The 20,489-nt window shown below is 38.4% G+C and overlaps 1 protein-coding gene across 2 annotated transcripts in view; it reads right to left on the bottom strand.

Annotated features, from left to right (window-relative positions):
- The window catches only part of LOC127548382 (zinc finger protein 420-like), a 29,251-nt gene extending 12,112 nt beyond the window's left edge, over positions 1-17,139 (bottom strand). Inside the window, exons 1-4 of one of the 2 annotated variants that reach the window (XM_051975779.1) lie at positions 16,447-17,139; positions 13,664-13,747; positions 4,075-4,165; positions 3,516-3,642 (exon numbers count right to left, since the gene is read on the bottom strand). In XM_051975779.1, the coding sequence (XP_051831739.1) occupies positions 3,516-3,642; positions 4,075-4,107 (160 nt within the window). In that variant the 5' untranslated portion in view covers positions 4,108-4,165; positions 13,664-13,747; positions 16,447-17,139. Of the gene's footprint in view, positions 1-3,515; positions 3,643-4,074; positions 4,166-13,663; positions 14,164-16,446 lie in introns of those variants that run through there. The other variant, XM_051975778.1, reaches the window with a different exon arrangement.
- Positions 17,140-20,489: the final 3,350 nt, after the last annotated feature.

Here is a 20,489-nt window from a genome sequence, read left to right as displayed (position 1 = left end):
CAACCATGGAATAATATCAATGGCCTAAGCTGAGCCAATTAAGTCATAAGAATAACTTTTGCAAGAAAAAACTAACTTAACTTTCATGGATACAGGTGGTTAGGATATTATTACACCCACTCCAGAAAATGTAGCAATATTGTGAAATTAAAAAGAGACATTCATATGAAAAAATCTAGGAATTGGAGGTAAGAAGTTTGGTAAAAATAAAAATAACTTCAAAAGGATCAATATTAGTAAAAACACAACTAAAATTGTCACTGAAATATCCTACAAATAATCTAAACCAAAATGGAGACAAATAAGTTCAAGGCATAATGGATGTCTGGTGTAGTTTCTAGCAGAAACAGAGCAGATAACAACTTCTTGACTTGATTCAATAGCAATGTCATCTTTCAAACAATAGAAAAACTAATAAGAGAAATGTCTATTCTATAACCTTTTCTCACCATTAAAGAATGAGAGACTGGAATGAAAAAGACTGAGAAAAGTGGCCATTCCATATTAGAATTTCTAATAGAGAATGAGAGATTAAGTCAGGCAGATTTGGGGAGAACAGATTTCAAAAAGTAGTCACAGAAAAGAAAAGTAGTTTCCTACAATTCTATACAGGAAGTGTAGAGGACCAGAGATAGTCGGGGAACTCTGGGAAAAGTATACTTGAATCAAGGATACTTACAGCAGGATGCTTACTCAGTGTAATTGATGAGATAATGGTTCTCTAGTTCACATATACTTAGTGTGATATAATGATGTAATCACTCTAGTATGAAATAATGACATAATCACGTTAATTGGTATATACTTAGTATAATGCAATGATATAACCAAACTGAGGTATTTAAGAGCTGAGAGGACTGGAGATGAGAGCTCAAGTTCTCGAGCTCGAGCTCAAACTCAGATGAGAACATAGACACAGAAGAGACACACAAGACAGAATGAGAGACAGAAATCTTCCTAGTGGCTCTCCTGCCTTCATCACTCCTCCACCTAAGACCAAGGCTCATTCAGAGATCCTCCAGAGAGCTAGTCCAGATGGTATATTTTGTCATCCCAGTGTTGAGGCTCTAGAAAGCAATGGTATGTTTTGTCACCTCAACTTGGGGGCTCTAGAAAGCACACTACAAGGAAGTTAGTTCAGGAAACTTTCAAGAATGAAATTTTGAAGACAAAAAAAAGGGGGGAAGTGTTTAAAGAAACCAATGTGAATGCATGGAGAATTAACTACCTACTTAGATATTTGAAAATTCATTTACAGAAAAAGACATCCAATAGCAAGAGAAGGTAACAAGAAGATTAATAAGAAGGTGAAAGCAGTCAGAATGAGATAAAGCTTTCAAGGAAAGCCAAAGACAACAAAAAAAAATTTAAAACCTATATTGGAGGAAAAGATGATCAAAAAAAAGAATAGGATCCCTGTTTGGGAAAAAAAATGGGCTAATAATAATGGATGATCAACAGAAGGCAGAGCTGCTCGATTTTCTTTTTTTTTTTTACTTCTGTATTCTCTGACAAGAAGTAACTTTGGACTAGAAATACTAAAACAAAAATCCCTAATAAGGAAGTGAAGCTGATTCCCAAGATAAGGAGTGCTATAATAAGACAATACTCTATCTTTGATGAGTTCAAATCTTTAGACCCAGATCATCATCCTATGATACTGAAAAAAATGGTGGATGGGACTGCTGAGACACTCGATGATTTTTGAAATATCAGACAAAAAGGAAGAAATACCACAGGATTTCCCAAAAAAGACAAGATATTGGAGAATGCAAACTATATAGGCCAGTGAACTTACTTTTGACTCTTGAGAAAATTCTAGACAGAAATATAAAAACAACAGTTAGTGAACATTTAGAAAATACACAGTACAACTTCATCAAAAATAGATGATGTTAAACTAATTACATTTTTAATAGGGTAACTACATTGCTATATTGGAGAATACTGTAGATATAATTTATCTAAACTTTAGCAAAATATTTGATAAAGTCTTACCATATACTTGTGGACAAGATAAAGAGATGTGGTCAACCTTGTCTCACTTTATGTAAAAGACAGTATAGTTAGAATGATTCAAACTTGGCTAAATAGCCAAACCCAAAGGATTTGATATCAGCTTGGAAGGTTGTTTCTAGTAGAGTACTCTAGGGATCTGTATTTGGCCCCAGGATATTTAATATTTTTCTCAGAGACCTGGAGATAAGCATAAATGTTTGTCAAATCGGCTAATAACACACAATTGATAAGAACAGCTAACCCACTATTTAACAAGATCCAAAACCTGTTTGATAAGCTGAACATTAAGTTACATCTAAAGAGATCAAATTTAATTAGAGTCAATGTAATCTTACACAGGGATTCAAAAATTAATTTCACAATTACAACATGATAAAATATGTTTAGACTGTGGTTTGCATGAAAAAGGGCTATGGTTTTGTTTACTGCAAGCTCAATATTGAATCAACAGTATGACTGATATAGCAAACAAGAAAACTAATGTGATCTTAGGTTTCCTTACGAAAGGGATGATGTTTTTTTATTTCTGTTACAAGGGATGCTCTCTGGGTTGGAGGAAGGTATATATTGGGAAATGTTGGTGATATAAAACCAAAATACATCAATAATTTTTTTTGAAAGACAGTGTTCAATGCATATTAACTTCATTATTTACATACTGATATTCTGCATCAGTTACTGTGCTAGTCCTGTGGCTACAAAGACAAAAATAAAACAAAAACAAAAATAAAATAAAACAATTCTACCCACAAGAATTTTACCTCACACTCCACTGGGGAGGTTTTAAATCTGCTGATCTCTAATCTGGTCAAACCATATCTGAAAAATTGTGTCCAGTTCTGGGCACCAATTTTAGGTAGGGCATTGATAAGCTGGAGTGCATCCAGAAAAGAGTGACCAAAATGGGAAAAGGCTTTAAGGTCATACTATATAGGGATAAGTGAAGGAACTGAAGATATTTAACCTAAAGAAGAGAAGACTTAGAAAGGGCTGTGGTAGCTGTCTTCAAGTAAGTGAAAGGTTATAATGTAGGAAAGAATGTAGATTTATTGTGTATGGCACTAGATGAAAAAACTAGGAGTAATGGCTAGAAAGTGCTGAGAAGCTTGATGGGAAGAAGAACTTATGAATTATTATAACCATATGACTCTGATATCTCTCTCTTGCCTTTAGTTAGCACTTTTAAATCCATGGGCTTGGCTCTGTCTTGAAGCTCTTCTTCCTGTTTTTATTCTTGATGTATCCAGACCTTTCCAGGACACCCAGACCCATCCTCACTTGGTCCCAAAGCAAACAGGAGTCCTCATGATCACCTTCACAGTTACACAGCCATCACTGCCGTTTCAAAGTAGTTCCTATAGTATCTATTATATGACTATCCTTAAGACACATAGTCATAGACAAATCAATTCAAGTTCTGTGTTCACTACTATTTAGCAAAAAGAATTTTTTTAATTTAAGATAAATTCTGAATCACAAGGAGAAGCCATCCTTACCCAGTGAGATGAGGTTTCTATAGTTCTCCAGCATCACATCCTTGTACAGGTTCCTCTGAGCAGGGTTCAATTGCTTCCACTCCTCCTTGGTGAAGTTCACGGCTACATCCTTGAATGTTATTGATTCCTGAAACAAACATATTCTTCCTCACTCATAAAGCCTTCCCTATCTAATAGGAAAGTATGAAAATAAGAGCATTTGGAGCAACTGATGGGATAAACAGAATAGTTTGATGATTTTAAAGCATCTGAATACTATGGAATGTGAAAGGAGGTGCAAGCATGTGACCTGTCAAAGAAAGGTCTCTTAATCCCATATCAACATGCCTACAGAAGAGGTACCCACTGAGGAAAAGTACTTTATAAAGGGTATTACTTATGATCACAATTATTATGATGCCCTGCCTCTACCAGGATGGGCCCAATTTCTTACTGTTGAAGAAGTGGACTTTTGATCTTTGCAGGGGAAACAACTAAGTAGAGAAACTCAGGTGCCATGATGAAGAAAAGAATGTTCTGGAAAGTTAAGTTCAGGGAAAAGTGAGGAAAGTCAATTCACCTGGCACTTGGCTGTCAGGGACAAGGTGGCCATTCCTTCTGAGTCTCTGCACAACCTGCTTAGAGAAGAAACTGCATTTCAAGAGCCCGACCTGGAAAAGGAGAAAGGCAATAGGAGGCAGATGAGCAACATTCTAGAGCTCCCAGGTGAAAAGTCTCTAAACCCCATCCTTCATCCACTTCAAAGAAGTCAGAAGAAGCATGTACAAAGCAGCTGCCTTCCTTCTAAGGACCAGAGGAAAGGACATCAGGTACTGAGATCTTCATTCTGTCTCTGAGTCAGGAAACCTGGGTTTGAATAAACAATTCAACCAGTCTCTCTGATCTTCCTTTTTTGCTTTTTCTTCTGATGAAGCCACTTCATAAAATAAACAGGGTCAGAGAAGCAACCTGGATTTCAAAATTTTATATTGAGAGTTAGGAAAGAGATGTCTAACCCCTCATTTTACAAGTGAGGAAACTGAGGCCTAAAGAAGTGATTTATTTGTCCTGGGTAAAAAAAAAAAGTGGGAAAAGTAAGTAATAGATACAGAACATGTGTTCAGATCCTCTGACCTCCTATACGTCCCCCTCTAAACCCTGCAGTTTAGGAAAACTAAGAATAAAGAAACCTGAATTACTTTTCTGCCTCTGCTTCTAACTATTTACTTAGCCTTTAACCTGCTATCTCAATACTTTAAATGACTAACAATTGTGATAATAACAACCATTTGTAAAGGTTCCATTACATATCAGGCACCGTGTTAAACATTTTACAGATATTCTTTTATTTTAAAAGACTCATAGCAACCCCACAAAGTAGGTGCTATTATCACATCCATTTTATCAAGGAGGAAATTGAGGACCAACAGAAATGAAGTGACTTGCCCATATTTATAAAGGTCAGATTTGAACTAGGGTGTTCCTAACTCTAATTCCAGGGCTCTGTCTACTGTACCACCAATATAAAAGAATGAGAATGAGTCCACAAATTCCTCATGAAAATAGACTTCATTACTGTTTAATAAAATACCCCAAAGTTCATGTTACAGACATTGGAGAAAGGATATGGGAAAGCATGTGAATTATTAAGTGTCATACATACAAAAAATTCTTAATATATTATTTGTTCTAATTCTCATTAGCATTGATTTAACACTAAAATAACATTTCAGATATGCAGGTTCTCAAGTTAAGCACAAAACCTATTGTAGAGGAACCTATTCGGATAGATTTTGAGAGTACAAGGAATTAGTCAATAGTGCTTTTAATAGAAATGGTCAATAGAGGCTGCTCTCCTCCAATCATTAATTCTAAATGTGTGTGGTTACATACAGTAAAATGGAAAGAGGATAAGGTGAATTAGAAGATTGTTAAATAACCTGATGCTGAAATCCCAGATATGTTTAATTAATGAATCCAGTGGGAAGCCTTGACAGCCAGCCAGTCAACAATCATTTATTAAGCATCTACTACATATCAGATACAGAGAAGACAGCTGGATGTCTCAGTCAATAGAGTACCATGAATTCTGGAGAAAAATGGCAAACCACTTCAGTATCTTTGTCAAGAAAACTCCATGGACAGTATGATTCAACATGGAATGACTGAATAACAACAATAATATGTGTTAGGCAGTGTGTTAAGCACTGCAGATAAAAAGAATGAATAAAACAGTCTTTACTCTCTGATATCAGATCAAGGTCTACTTTCTTCCCATTGATTTTCAATTTGGCTTTTTTTTAATCATTCTCTCTTCTATCTGCAAGCATTTAGGTCAGATTCTCCAAGAAGGGTCCTTGCATTCTTACTCTTCTCAGAATGCTGTATCCCTATGTAAGTTCCTAACAGAATGATCAGGCATTGTACTAATACTTCAAGTTAAGACCTTCCTGTTCTGTGAAAACTTTAGGCTGCATTAAGATCAGAAGTCCTGAAGTGTCTATCAAATCATCACTCCTTCCTACTATTTAAACTATGTCAAGGTGTAATGGGTGTATTTAGATTGGATTCAGACAGATAAGATTTCTTCTGCTCAATAGCCAAATGCATCTCTGTAGTCAGGATTTAAGGTTCAAAGATATAGCTAAGAGGCAAACTCAATTCAGTGATTTGGTGGTGGTGGTTTTTATTCTGGGTCTGGGGAAAGATAGGAATGTTTAACAGCAGAAAAAATAAGTCTATGGGAGACAGAAGCATTAAAAATCTTAGGAAGAAGAGAAACATGTTGAGATGTTGTTCTATAAGGTTGGAAGGGATGGTATCCAGGGATGAATAAATTACTTTTATTTATTTATTTTTTGTTGAGGTAATTGGGGATAACTGACTTTCCCAAGGTTACATGTCTAGGAAGTGTTAAATGTCTGAGGTCACATTAGAACTCAGGTTCTCCTGACTTCAGGGCTGGTGCTCTATCCACTGCACCAACTAGCTGCCCCAAATAAATTACTTTTATGGAGGGGATGTGGGAAAACAGGGACACTGATACATTGTTGGTGGAATTGTGAACACATCCAGCCATTCTGGAGAGCAATTTGGAACTATGCTCAAAAAGTTATCAAGCTGTGCATACCCTTTGATCCAGCAGTGTTTCTACTGGGCTTATACCCCAAAGAGATACTAAAGAAAGGAAAGGGACCTGTATGTGCCAAAATATTTGTGGCAGCCCTGTTTGTAGTGGCTAGAAGCTGGAAAATGAAAGGATGTCCATCAATTGGAGAATGGTTGAGTAAATTATGGTATATGAACGTTATGGAATATTATTGTTCTGTAAGAAATGACCAGCAGAATGAATACAGAGAGGACTGGCGAGACTTACATGAACTGATGCTGAGTGAAATGAGCAGAACCAGGAGATCATTATATACCTCAACAATGATACTGTTTGAGGATGTATTCTGATGGAAGTGGACCTCTTTGATAAAGAGAGCCTTAATTGATCAAAGATGGACAGAAGCAGCTACACCCAGAGAAAGAACACTGGAAATGAATATAAACTGCTTGCATTTTTGTTTTTCTTCCCGGGTTATTTATACCTTCTGAATTCAATTCTCCCTGTGCAACAAGAAAACTGTTTGGTTCTGCACACATATATTGTATCTAGGATATACTGCAACCCATTCAACATGTAAAGGACTCTTGCCATCTGGGGGGAAGGGGTGGAAGGAGGGAGGGGAAAAATCGGAACAGAAATGAATGCAAGGGATAATGCTGTAAAAAATTACCCTGGCATGTGTTCCATCAATAAAAAATTATTTTAAAAAAAAAGACTAAAAAAAAATTACTTTTAAAGATTACTTTTTCCTCTGATACAGAAGAGAAGGATTTAGTAGATAAATGTAGGATCACTGAAATGAAATGGAAATATATTACAAACTCATACTGCATGGTATCAGTCTTTTACATAAAGGAGGTAGGGGAAAAAATAATCTACCTGGCATAAAATCATAAGCATCCAGGATCTCTGTAGGTTCTAGTGAGGTCTGCTATGAGAAAGGAATGGTTTTAAAAACCAGTCAGGAAAAAGAAGCTACTGGGAGGAAAAAGGAACAATTTAAATAATGAAGGTTATTTCTCCCTCCTCTCATTATAATCAATAAATATGTCACAGATGGAGTCTGATATGAGAGACATGAATCTGTTGTTCCTGTCACTTTCGGTTCCTATAAACTTCTCACAAATAGTTTTCTCAAATGAATATCTCCTCTGTGATCTTTGATCCTTGTTCCTTTATCTTGCTGTTTACTCATTCTATTTAAACTAGTACAAAGCTTCTTAAAGTGGGTTGCAACTCTATATGGGGGTCACATAATTGAATGTGACAGATGCAAAAAACTTGTCAATATTAAAGTTTCTGAATGTGTGCAAGGCCCAAAAACTAATTCAAAGTCAAACACATAATGTATCCGAGGTATTTCTGGCAGTGCCTATCCACATTGCATCATGTGACTTCATTGCAGCCTTGGTTCTAAACATACAGCATGCATACTTTGCACTGCACTTGCCATCACACCACACAATGCCAACAAATACTACCAGAAACACTTTGGCTCAAGGTTCAAGACAACTGTATGTTATAAATTGCTGTTTTTACTGAACATAGTTTTATGCTTTTACAGAAATTTAATAGTTTAATGGAAAATAAAGACATTTTCTTAATGTCACTCCTCAGCATGTTAACTATGAAATGAATATATCTTTGAATTGTATTGTGTTAGAATGTTTAATTTTTTAAATTGCTGTTATTTCCTTCTTTTACAAAAATATGAGTATTTAATTGTAGCAAGTAAAGACAATGAGTAAAACACAATGAGGAATTACTGTTTTATTGCCCTTTGGAAAGGCACACAAGAAGGGAAGATATATATCTTAAAAATCAATAAATTTTGCACAAATGAAGGTTTATAGTAGAAAAATTGCATTGTTCTAACAACAAATGTTGCTAGAACAATGATGGGTGAGAATGTTGGATTTATAGCAACAATTAAAGCTGGTGGCAATGAATTTATCATTTTTACTCATTTATAATGAGTCCATTGGACTGGTACTCGTAGCCAAAAATAAATCACCATAGTTAAAATGTTGGGATTCTCAATACAATCAAAATCATTAACTTCATTAATAGCAATGCCCTTAACAGTCAATTGTTTTCAAACCTTTGCAAAGATATGGAATCCAATTATAAAAGCTAATATTAAATGCACAGGTAAGCTGGTTCTCAAGAGGGTAAAGTTTAAACAGATTATTGAAAATGAAAGATGAAGTTATTGACTTGACTAAGCAGAAATCTGATTTTGTTAATGTTTTTATGACATGGCTTCCAATTCATTTCAATTGTCAGATATTTTCAAAAAACTGATTTAAATAGGTTACTTCAAGGGAAAAATTCTAAGATTTATGTTAAAAGATAAAATTGAAAGTTTTACTAAAAAATTAATATGTGGAAGAATAGGATTGAAATGGTTATTTAGAAATGTTTATAGTTATATGATTTTAGAATTGAAAATAACCTTCCCAAAGATTTAATTGTAAGTTATGTGATAACCTAAAAGACCTAGAGATAAAATTTCAGAAATACTTCCTTTCAAATTTTGATTCTAAAAAATTAAGTAGTATTTATAAACCATACTCAACTGAAATCAAATGTCCATCAACTGCCTTTAAAATTTCAAGAACTTTTTGAGTTATCAAGTGACATAGCTTTAAAACTTGAGATTCCTGAAAAGATGCTCCAAGTCATTATTAATCAGAGAAATGCAAATTAAGCTCTGAGATACCACTACACACCTGTCAGATTGACTAGGATGACAAGGAAAGATAATGCAGAATGATGGAGGGGATGTAGAAAAACTGGGACACTGATACATTGTTAGTAGAATTGTGAATACATCCAGCCATTCTGGAGAGCAATTTGGAACTATGCTCAAAAAGTTATCAAACTGTGCATACCCTTTGATCCAGCAGTGTTACTACTGGGCTTATATCCCAAAGAGATTTTAAAGAAGGGAAAGGGACCCGTATGTGCAAGAATGTTTGTGGCAGCCCTTTTTGTAGTGGCCAGAAACTGGAAATTGAGTGGATGCCCATCAATTGGAGAATGGATGAATAAATTGTGGTATATGAATGTTATGGAATATTATTGTTCTGTAAGAAATGACCAACAGGATGATTTCAGAAAGGCTTAGAAAGACTTACATGAACAGATGCTGAGTGAAATAAGCAGGACCAGGAGATCATTATATACTTCAACAATACTATATGATGATCAATTCTGACGGTCGTGGTCCTCTTCAACAATGAGATGAACCAAATCAGTTCCAATAGAACAGTAATGAATTGGACCAGCTACACCCAGCGAAAGAACTCTGGGAGATGACTATGAACGATTACATAGAATTCCTAATCCCTCTATTTTTGTCCGCCTGCATTTTTGATTTCTTTTACAGGTTAATTGTACACTATTTCAAAGTCCGATTCTTTTTGTACAGCAAAATAACTGTATGGACATGTATCAGATATTGTACTTAACTTATATTTTAACATATTTAACATGTATTGGTCAACCTGCCATCTGGTGGAAAGGGTAGGGGGAAGGAAGGGAAAAGTTGGAACAAAGGGTTTTGCAATTGTCGATGCTGAACCATGCATATAACGTGTAAATATAAAGCTATTAAAAAAAAAAAACTTGAGTTTCCAAAAATACATTGTTAAATGAATTTTGGCTTGGGATTAGGGCAGATTTTCCAACAATTTCTGAAATGGCCCTAAACATACTTCTGCCATTTTGTATCCATGTAATGAGGTGTTGTCAGCACTGACAATTATAAAATCAAAATATAAATCAACGCTGAAAAAAATATTGAGAATGTTTTGTGTCAAGATTAAGTTCTTTATGTAAAAATAAATAAGCATAACCATTTCATTAAATGTATGGGAATTTGCTTTTGTCTTTAATAAATAGTAAAATTATATGTATACTAAAGAATTGTTTTTTGTCTTTTTTTTTTTTTTGGCTGAGGCAAAAATATTGAGAATGTTTTGTGTCAAGATTAAATTCTTTATGTAAAAATAAATAAGCATAACCATTTCATTAAATGTATGGGAATTTGCTTTTGTCTTTAATAAATAGTAAAATTATGTGTACACTAAAGAATTGTTTTTTTGTCTTTTGTCTTTTTTTTTTTTTTTTGGCTGAGGAGTTAAGTGACTTGCCCAGGGTTACACAGCTAGGAAGTGTTAAGTAACTGAGGTCACATTTGAATTCAGGTCCTCCTCACTTCAGGGCTGGTGCTCTAATCCACTGCACCACCTAACTGTTCCACAAAGAATTGTTTTAAAATAAATTTCTTAATGATTTATTATCAGTAAATATCTGATTTGTATACCTATTTTACATACCTATATACCCAGGCTTGTGTAAAAATTTCTCAGGTGAAAAGAAGTTGCTACTAGAAAAAGTTTAAGAAGCCCTCAACTAGTAAACAGACCTAGCAGGCAGGAAAACTGAAGAATAGGGAAAAATATTCTTGAAAGGGCTTTACATATCATTTTTCTTTTCCTACTTCATGACACATGAAAAATGATATGTAAAGCCCTTTCAAGAATATTTTTCCCTATTCTTCAGTTTTCCTGCCTGCTAGGTCTTTTATCTGTTTTTGTTTCTTTTATTTCAGCAGAAATCCTGATCCATGCTTCTTTGTAAGTACTTTAAAACATAAAAATTATATTCCATTGGTTTTATAACAATTATGTCAAGCCCATCTAACATGATACAACCATCTTTAAAAGATACTTTTGTCCCTTTTTAGCCAAGCATTTTAAAGATAATGTACTGAATATGTGACATTTTAAGAATTTTTTTCAAAGGTAAGTACTTTGGAATTTAACCAAAAATGTAATTCTACTGTATATGAGACTCAAAGACTAAATACTGATTATACCCTGACTCTTTATAGCTTTAGCCTCCTTTTTAATTAACCCTCTATAGGTGGTTTATACCTTATTCCTACTTTCTTACTGCTTATCTCTTGCTAACCCCAAATAATCTGATTTTACCCAATATTTCCTCTAATTCTTAAAGACAAGGGCATCAGATAATCATGCTCTATGAGCAAGTCTATAAAGAAATGTGCATGTGTGTTGCAGTTAACATATGAGTTCCTGGAAGCCACCAGTTCACTCTCTTGAATTTATTTTTTATAATTTCTCTCACACCTAACAAAATAACTAATACAGCAGCAATGAAAATTTACAGCAGTTAACCAGAAACATATTGAATGAGAATCTGACTTCTATAGGAGTAGTAGAAGGGAGAAGGACTTGAATTCAATGAGAAAGAGAAGGAAATCATGTAAGGATTTAGAAAGGATGGGGTGGAACGGATTAGGTTTGAGTCTCAGATTTAATTAGGAGAAGAGACCTGTGGCAAAATTTGGGGAAATGAGGAAAATTTGAAGAGGCTCTCTTTCTCTAGGTTAAATCTTTATATTCTGGTTGTAAAAGAAGCTAGATTATGGACAAAATGAGGCACGCAATCTAATGAGATAGGGTTCAAGAAAGATAAAGCAAAGGCAGTTGGTTTGTCTCACAAGATTAGAAAGAGTAAGTGAAAACAAATAAGAGTTGAGCAAACTAAATGAGTGGATTAAAAAATTTTAAGTGTAAATTTCCAGAAGCACTTTTAAGACAGAGATGTCAAACTCCTGGCAACTGGCCCAAGCAACTCCAAAAATCCACCAAACCAGAATAAAATGTAACAGGGAAATAAATGAAAATACAATATAGATGCTGATTTGTGGTTTTCTAGGTCTGCAGGAATCTCCTATTGAAGTATGATACCACTGTTGTTTTTTAAAAGACAATGCTAAAAATCTCAGCCCCCCCATAGAAAATAGGAGAAATTGTGCAATAACTTGCATAGAGGATGCCATATTTGCATTTCTTTTCCAGTCTGTCTTTTATCTCTGGTGATTCCCTAATCAGAGGTACCAGGGCAGCTTTTTGGCAGTTGAGATTGAAACCTCAGTGTACTTACCATTATATTACCAGCTTCTGGCTTATATCTTTACCCTGCTTTTCAAAACTGATGACGATCATTCATTTTACTTTTTACCTTTTAGTTTGTTGGCTTTAGATTTCCCACTTTTATTCCACATTAATTACAAGAAGAGTATGTTCCCCCAAATGATATTTATTTTATAATGACTGACTGAAAAACTGAAATATTTACTCTAGAAAAGATTTAGAAGAAACACAATTGCTATCTTCAGCAGCAATAACTCATGAACTGTCATGTTAAAAAGAATATAAATTTATTCTATGTGGTAAGAATCATTGGTGGAAGTTCCAGAAACAAGATTTGGCTTTTCTCTTTTTTAAAATAAATTTTTATTTATGTCTTTTGTTTTCACAGTAGCTACATTTCCCATTGTATCCCTATCTACTTCCTCTCAGAGAGCCATCTCTTATAATAAAGTAATTAGAAAGTAGGGGAAAAAAAACTTTAGAAAAACTAACGAACACAGGAAAAAGTTTGACATGATATGCAATATTCCACATCCCTGCTCCTGCATATCTACAAAGCAAAGCTTCTCATAGCTTCTCTTTGATGAGAAAGGTGCTCATTATAAGTTTTGTTGTTGTGGTTGTTTACCTTGTGGTCATCACGTAAATTGTTTTCAGATTCTGTTTATTTCACTTTGCACAGATTTCCTTAATAACAGAATAATCCAAAATGGGGAATGGGTTGCTGTGGAATGTAATGTGCAAAAAGAAACCACTAGATGGCAGAGTGGATAGAGAAGTGGACCTAGAGTCAAAATCCATATCCAGCTTCACTGTCTAACTTCTGATTGCCCATAAATAAATCTTTGTCTTCATAACTTTCCTCATCTATAAATTGAGGAGAATGACAACACTTCCCAAGGCCATTGTGAGAATAAAATGATAACATATTTGTAAAGCACTTTAATATGCTATATAAATGTTAGTTCTAATAATGAGGTATTATATGGCATGCTTATGAAATTTATGGATAGCACAAACTTTAAAGGTCAAAAAATGCTCACTATTATTTATCATCTCTAGAGCTCTTCATGCAATGGCTCACTTACTGAGATGATTTGGAAAAGATTCCTATTCAGGTATAACTTGAAACACGTCTCTGAAGTTCCTTCCAGTTCCAAGAAGCTACAGTTCTGTGGGAAACAGGGAGAAATTACAGGTTAATTTGGCTCAATATAGACAGACAACTTTCTAATAATTGGAGCTTTCCCAAACTGGAATGAGATGTCTCCTTGTGAGTTACCTATTATGGAGATACAGAAATTGATATTAGTTGGCTATTTGGTTAGAAATGTTATAAAGAATATTCACACTTCAAGCTTAGATTTCATTATTTAACCTCGAATAGAGAACAATCCCTTCTGGTTATCCACTAACGACAGACCAGCCTCCATTCCAGGCTCACCACCATCATCAGTCTCCTGCCTCATCAGAAAAGGTCATGATGGACCTGAACTGACCGCAGCGTTTATCCCTTTTCTGCCTCCAACCAAGAGACACTTTTATGTCTCTTTTGTACCCTCCCCCTCCTTTTTCCTTCTTTTCCTCCTTCTATTCCCTCCTCTCCTCCCCCTTCCTTTCTCTTCCTCTCCCCTCCCTTTTTCTCCCCCTTTCCTCCGCCTCCCCGCTCTTTTCCCCCTCCTTCCTTCCCCCTCCCTCTTCTTCCCCATCTCCTCTCCCTTTCCTCCTTCCCTTCCTCTTTTCTCCCCCTTTTTCCCCCTCGTTCCCCTTCCATTCTCCCCTTTCCTCTCCTGCCCTCTCCCGTTTTCCCCCTCCTCCCCTCTCTCCTTTCCTCCTTCCCTCCTCTTTTCTCCCCCTTTTTCCCCCTCGTTCCCCTTCCATTCTCCCCTTTCCTCTCCTGCCCTCTCCCGTTTTCCCCCTCCTCCCCTCTCTCCCTTTCCTCCTTCCCTTCCTCTTTTCTCCCCCTTTTTTCCCCTTCGTTCCCCTTCCATTCTCCCCTTTCCTCTCCTGCCCTCTCCCGTTTTCCCCCTCCTCCCCTCTCTCCCTTTCCTCCTTCCCTTCCTCTTTTCTCCCCCTTTTTTCCCCTTCGTTCCCCTTCCATTCTCCCCTTTCCTCTCCTGCCCTCTCCCGTTTTCCCCCTCCTCCCCTCTCTCCTTTCCTCCTTCCCTTCCTCTTTTCTCCCCCTTTTTTCCCCTTCGTTCCCCTTCCATTCTCCCCTTTCCTCTCCTGCCCTCTCCCGTTTTCCCCCTCCTCCCCTCTCTCCTTTCCTCCTTCCCTTCCTCTTTTCTCCCCCTTTTTCCCCCTCGTTCCCCTTCCATTCTCCCCTTTCCTCTCCTGCCCTCTCCCGTTTTCCCCCTCCTCCCCTCTCTCCCTTTCCTCCTTCCTTCCTCTTTTCTCCCCCTTTTTCCCCCTCGTTCCCCTTCCATTCTCCCCTTTCCTCTCCTGCCCTCTCCCGTTTTCCCCCTCCTCCCCTCTCTCCCTTTCCTCCTTCCCTTCCTCTTTTCTCCCCCTTTTTCCCCTTCGTTCCCCTTCCATTCTCCCCTTTCCTCTCCTGCCCTCTCCCGTTTTCCCCCTCCTCCCCTCTCTCCCTTTCCTCCTTCCCTTCCTCTTTTCTCCCCCTTTTTTCCCCTTCGTTCCCCTTCCATTCTCCCCTTTCCTCTCCTGCCCTCTCCCGTTTTCCCCCTCCTCCCCTCTCTCCTTTCCTCCTTCCCTTCCTCTTTTCTCCCCCTTTTTTCCCCTTCGTTCCCCTTCCATTCTCCCCTTTCCTCTCCTGCCCTCTCCCGTTTTCCCCCTCCTCCCCTCTCTCCTTTCCTCCTTCCCTTCCTCTTTTCTCCCCCTTTTTCCCCCTCGTTCCCCTTCCATTCTCCCCTTTCCTCTCCTGCCCTCTCCCGTTTTCCCCCTCCTCCCCTCTCTCCCTTTCCTCCTTCCTTCCTCTTTTCTCCCCCTTTTTCCCCCTCGTTCCCCTTCCATTCTCCCCTTTCCTCTCCTGCCCTCTCCCGTTTTCCCCCTCCTCCCCTCTCTCCCTTTCCTCCTTCCCTTCCTCTTTTCTCCCCCTTTTTCCCCTTCGTTCCCCTTCCATTCTCCCCTTTCCTCTCCTGCCCTCTCCCGTTTTCCCCCTCCTCCCCTCTCTCCCTTTCCTCCTTCCCTTCCTCTTTTCTCCCCCTTTTTTCCCCTTCGTTCCCCTTCCATTCTCCCCTTTCCTCTCCTGCCCTCTCCCGTTTTCCCCCTCCTCCCCTCTCTCCCTTTCCTCCTTCCCTTCCTCTTTTCTCCCCCTTTTTTCCCCTTCGTTCCCCTTCCATTCTCCCCTTTCCTCTCCTGCCCTCTCCCGTTTTCCCCCTCCTCCCCTCTCTCCCTTTCCTCCTTCCCTTCCTCTTTTCTCCCCCTTTTTCCCCCTCGTTCCCCTTCCATTCTCCCCTTTCCTCTCCTGCCCTCTCCCGTTTTCCCCCTCCTCTCCTCTCTCTTTCCGCCCTCTCCCTTCTTGTGCTCCCCTCCCCCCATCTTAGCTCCTTCCCGCCCCTCTCCTCAGCCCAGGACCCCTCTTCCACCAGGCTGACCACCTCTCTCCACTCTCCCCTGCTAACAACGGGGACTAGAGAACAACTGTCATCGGGATAGCGGGGAGAAAAGGGGGGAAGGATTCTTCGTCCTATCGGACAGGAACTGCACCGGGTGTCGAAAGATCCGGGTGTGAATCCTGCTACGCCACTGACTAGCTGTGTGATCCTGGGCAAATCGCGTCTCCTCCCAGGGCCTCGGTTTCTCCATCTCTCGATTGTGGCTCCTCACCATCACCTCCTGCACCTGTCCAGGATCTGCAGACGCTGCGTTACATACACACACACACACACACACACGCAGGCACGCTTTTTACCTCAGGCCAGGATAGCGCAGAGATGTAAACCGTGGGTCCAGACAGAAACGACTGCGCAGATGTTTGTGAAGGATGAGTCCCAGATTTCTTCCGGCAGCTTTCCAGCCTCACCGGAGACTGCCAGGTCAGACTCGAAAAGAATTCTGGGAAATGAGGCTAGCTCCAGGCCGCATGGCCCTGTGCCGTCTGGGAAATGTAGGCGCAGATTCCATCTGCATCCCCTCAAAGCTCGGCGGAGGATGGGGGAGGGGAAGTGGAAAGGGGGCTGCAGGTGTCCCTTTGCCTCTCCCCCAACAGCCGAATTTGTCGTTTTAGAGAAGGAAACTGAGACTCAAGACAGGTAAAAACAACCTGTGCGAAACCGCTCGGGAGACGAAGCCAGAGCGTCCGTATCTCTTTAGAAGTAGGGACGCCCAGGAGTTCGCGTGGCCTCGGGGCGAGTGGCGTAGCCCGAAAAAGGTCTGTGCGGGGAGGGAGCGCAGAGGCGTAACCCCCGGAGGGGCGCTCTGAGCAGCCCGGTACCCCGCAGCACAGGGATAAAGCCGGGGGGAGGGGAGCGAGGAGGTGGGGGCGTGGAAAGAACCTCCGCAAACCCAAAGTGAACGGTGCCAACTTGTCACGGCCAAACACCTCCTCCCCGCTTCTGGGAAGAGGCCAGGATGTGGAATGTGACGTCAGATTTACACACACACACACACACACACACACACACACACACACACACACGTTTGTTTTAGGGAATTCTTTTCCATAATTTTTATTATAAGGGATGGCTCTCTAGAAAGAAATAAAAGTAGAAATACGTGATTTTTTTTTTAAGAAAGCAATATTTTTTTTAAATTGGGCATTGCTATTTTTTTTTTGGGGGGGGGTGGGAATCGTATTTGAGTGACTAAATATTGTGGGGGAAGAAACTTGAAAAGGTCACAAGAGAAAGGACATCGACCAAATGGCGTCGCTACTCTTTGCAAGCATTCTTGGATAGCAGCCCCAAAACCTCAGGATCAGACCGAGTTTGAGACCAAATTCTGGTGTCACCATTTTGGTGTATCATCAGCTTCCTCTGTTTCCTTACATTCAGTCCTAGACCACTGTTGTAGCATGTTACTAGCATGTTTTATCCAAGACAAAAATGATTCCTTCTTGCAGGGACATAGTTGTTTTGGGAAGTTTCTTATTTTGAGCTTATAAGAAATAATTCATTTAAACCCCCTGCTCCATTTCCATGGGAATTAATCAACATGATAGAATCATATCAAATATATCCTATAAGATCCCAGAGCTGTGAGCAAGAGATTCTAAGTTCACTTGTTTAATTATAGGAAGTTAACTAAAGGCATTTCATGCTTGTTTGGCCTTGTCATGGTAACCCATCCCAGCATGGCAGAGGTAACAACTACATGGAAAGTCCCCCCAGATTTTTATACCTCCAGACCAATTACTTGTCCAACAGGAGCAACCATTTTATGACCACTTAAGTCACTGACTATGATAGTTTGTGCCATTTCCTCCTGCCCAAACCAAGGAGAAGCCTGTCCATTATATGTGAAGATACTCCTTGCTTCACCAAATTTGTGACCTAACTGACATATTGTTTTGTTTATTCTAGTTTATGCATCAAATGTCAATCAATGGAATTGCCATGTATTTCATATAGTTACTCTTGAATGACTGGACATCTAGTCCTATTAAAATAGGGCTGTCAAAGGATGAGGGAATCTCAGATCATGAGGAAGATCTGGGATCCAGTTCATTGAAGGGAACCATGGACTTTTTAACTAAGTGCCACTGGCTCAGGCTCTCTTATTGTAGATGGGATAATTTTAATCCCCACAGAGATATGTACAAATGAGATATTGAATGGCACTTAGCACAGTGACTGGCGTGCTATATAAATTTCCTTTCCCTCCCTTCATTATCTCTACTTTTATCAATATCTTTAACTGCTCATAATTCCAGAGATGTCCATCTTTACAGTCAATTATGATGTTTTTGTGTAGCCCTCTGATCAAAAGTTTTGACTTTATTCAGTGTCCTCTTGTCTGCAGTGACAGTGATCATTTTCTTTCCTTTAAAAAAAAAAAAGCTCTTTTAAAAAAAACCTATTAATCATCAACAAAAAAGATAGAGCTGAACATTGGTGAAGGGAACTGCCCAGTAAAGAAATAACCCTCAACGACTACAAGTCAGCACCTTCTCTCCAATTTATAGTCTTGTTGGCTGGATCATTGAGAGATTAAACTAACTTGTTCAGTCACACAACCAAAATATAAGAATCAGGAGAGAGACATGAATGCAAGGGAGATGAATGCAAGTAGGATAGAGGAGTTAGGACAGCTACCTTTTGTATCAGCACTAGATGAAACGTTGGTTTCTAAGACCTGGTTTGTTGACCAGTTGCTGTAAATTCTTCATTTTCATCACAAGATGATCTTGATTTGTTGGATTTAAGTGAGGCAGCATTGCACAAAGTTATCACCCTCATTCTCTCTTCCAAAATCATCCCAGTGGCAAGAAAAAAAAATCAAGAAAACTGGCTCAGGGTGTAGTGGAGGATCTTTTTGTCACTAATGTCTGACCATGCTCTAAGCTCTCCACAGCCCTTGCTTCAACAGCCTTCGTGGCCATTAGAACAAATCGTTCTCGTCCATCCATTCTTTTCGTTGAAGTCTTCATATGTTTGTGGTAGACATTCCCCTAATTCACCAATGGATTTGAGATTATTCTCAATTTAGTTTAACCTGTATTTCTTTGTCAGGGTATGGCTGCAGTAATTCTTAATGCCACAGATGAGGGTTGGATGCCAGCTGGGTACCAACTGGATGTGTGACCCTGAAAAGGGCTTGGCAAGACCTCATACCACAGGTGATAGTTTTCCCTAAACACTTTTAATACTTTATATGGTCAATCAGTAAGAGAAGAATGAGAGATCCAGACAGGAGAAGGTGCAAAGGATAATCTTCATGAAATAGGTACAGAACATCAGTGATGAACTTGCCAACACTTTAGTTTAAGATCACATGGCATGTCCTAGCAGATCCTGGTTTTGCTGAAATTTGCTTTCAATTAATCTAATAATTCTTAAACTAATTTTTCCTTAATCTCTTTAGCAGAGCAATTATTTTTCCTATGAAATATTTAACATCTAATTGTGTCAGTCTTTATTTATATTTTATTCTTTCTTGAAATTTCATGGAGTCATTAAATTCCATTTAAGCAATTCTAATTTTTAAGGAGTTATTTTCTTTAGTACTTTTGTGCCTCTTTTACCAAACTGTTAATTCTTTTTTCATAATTTTCTTGCATAGCTCTCATTTATTTAGATTTTCTCTGCCACTATAATTTGATTTGATTTTCTAAATCATTTTTGCTTTTTAGAAATTTTTTTAGCTCTTCTAAGAATTCTTATTGTACTTGTATTCAACCTACCATTTTTCTGTGAAGCTTTGCTTGTATGTGTTTTCAAGTCATTATCTTTTTTTGAGTTTGTATTTTGAGTGTTTCTGTCGCCATAATAGCTTTTTATACAGGTTCATTTTTGTTGTTATTTCCACATTTTTCTAACTCACTTCTTGACTTTGGGCTTTATGTTATAGTTAGGTTCTGCTCACTTCTAAGAGAATGAATGTTATGAACTTTTGTTTTTTTATGTTCTTTTGTTGCTTTCATAGCTCAGGGGGTAGAACGGGTATAAGTTTTTAATGCTTTCAATGTGTTGTGATCTGGGAAGCGATTTAGTCATTGTCCTCCTATGTTGTGCTCTGCTCCTTAACTAGATAAGGCCCTTGCCCCATTATGACCATGAGTGTTTCTATCTTCTCCATAATAACCTAGAAAATGCACCCTATAGATATACTGCAACCCATTCAACATGTAAAGGACTCTTGCCATCTGGGGGAAAGGATGGAGGGAGGGAGGGGAAAAATTGGAACAGAAATGAATGCAAGGGATAATGCTGTAAAAAATTACCCTGGCATGCGTTCTATCAATAAAAAATTATTAAAATTAAAAAAAAAAAGAAAATGCACCCTATAAAAATGACA

This window comes from Antechinus flavipes, chromosome 2 (assembly GCF_016432865.1).
Source record: "Antechinus flavipes isolate AdamAnt ecotype Samford, QLD, Australia chromosome 2, AdamAnt_v2, whole genome shotgun sequence".
Classification (NCBI taxonomy): domain Eukaryota; kingdom Metazoa; phylum Chordata; class Mammalia; order Dasyuromorphia; family Dasyuridae; genus Antechinus; species Antechinus flavipes.
Note: the sequence above shows the minus strand (reverse complement) of the source record. Positions and strands in the feature narration are given on the sequence as shown.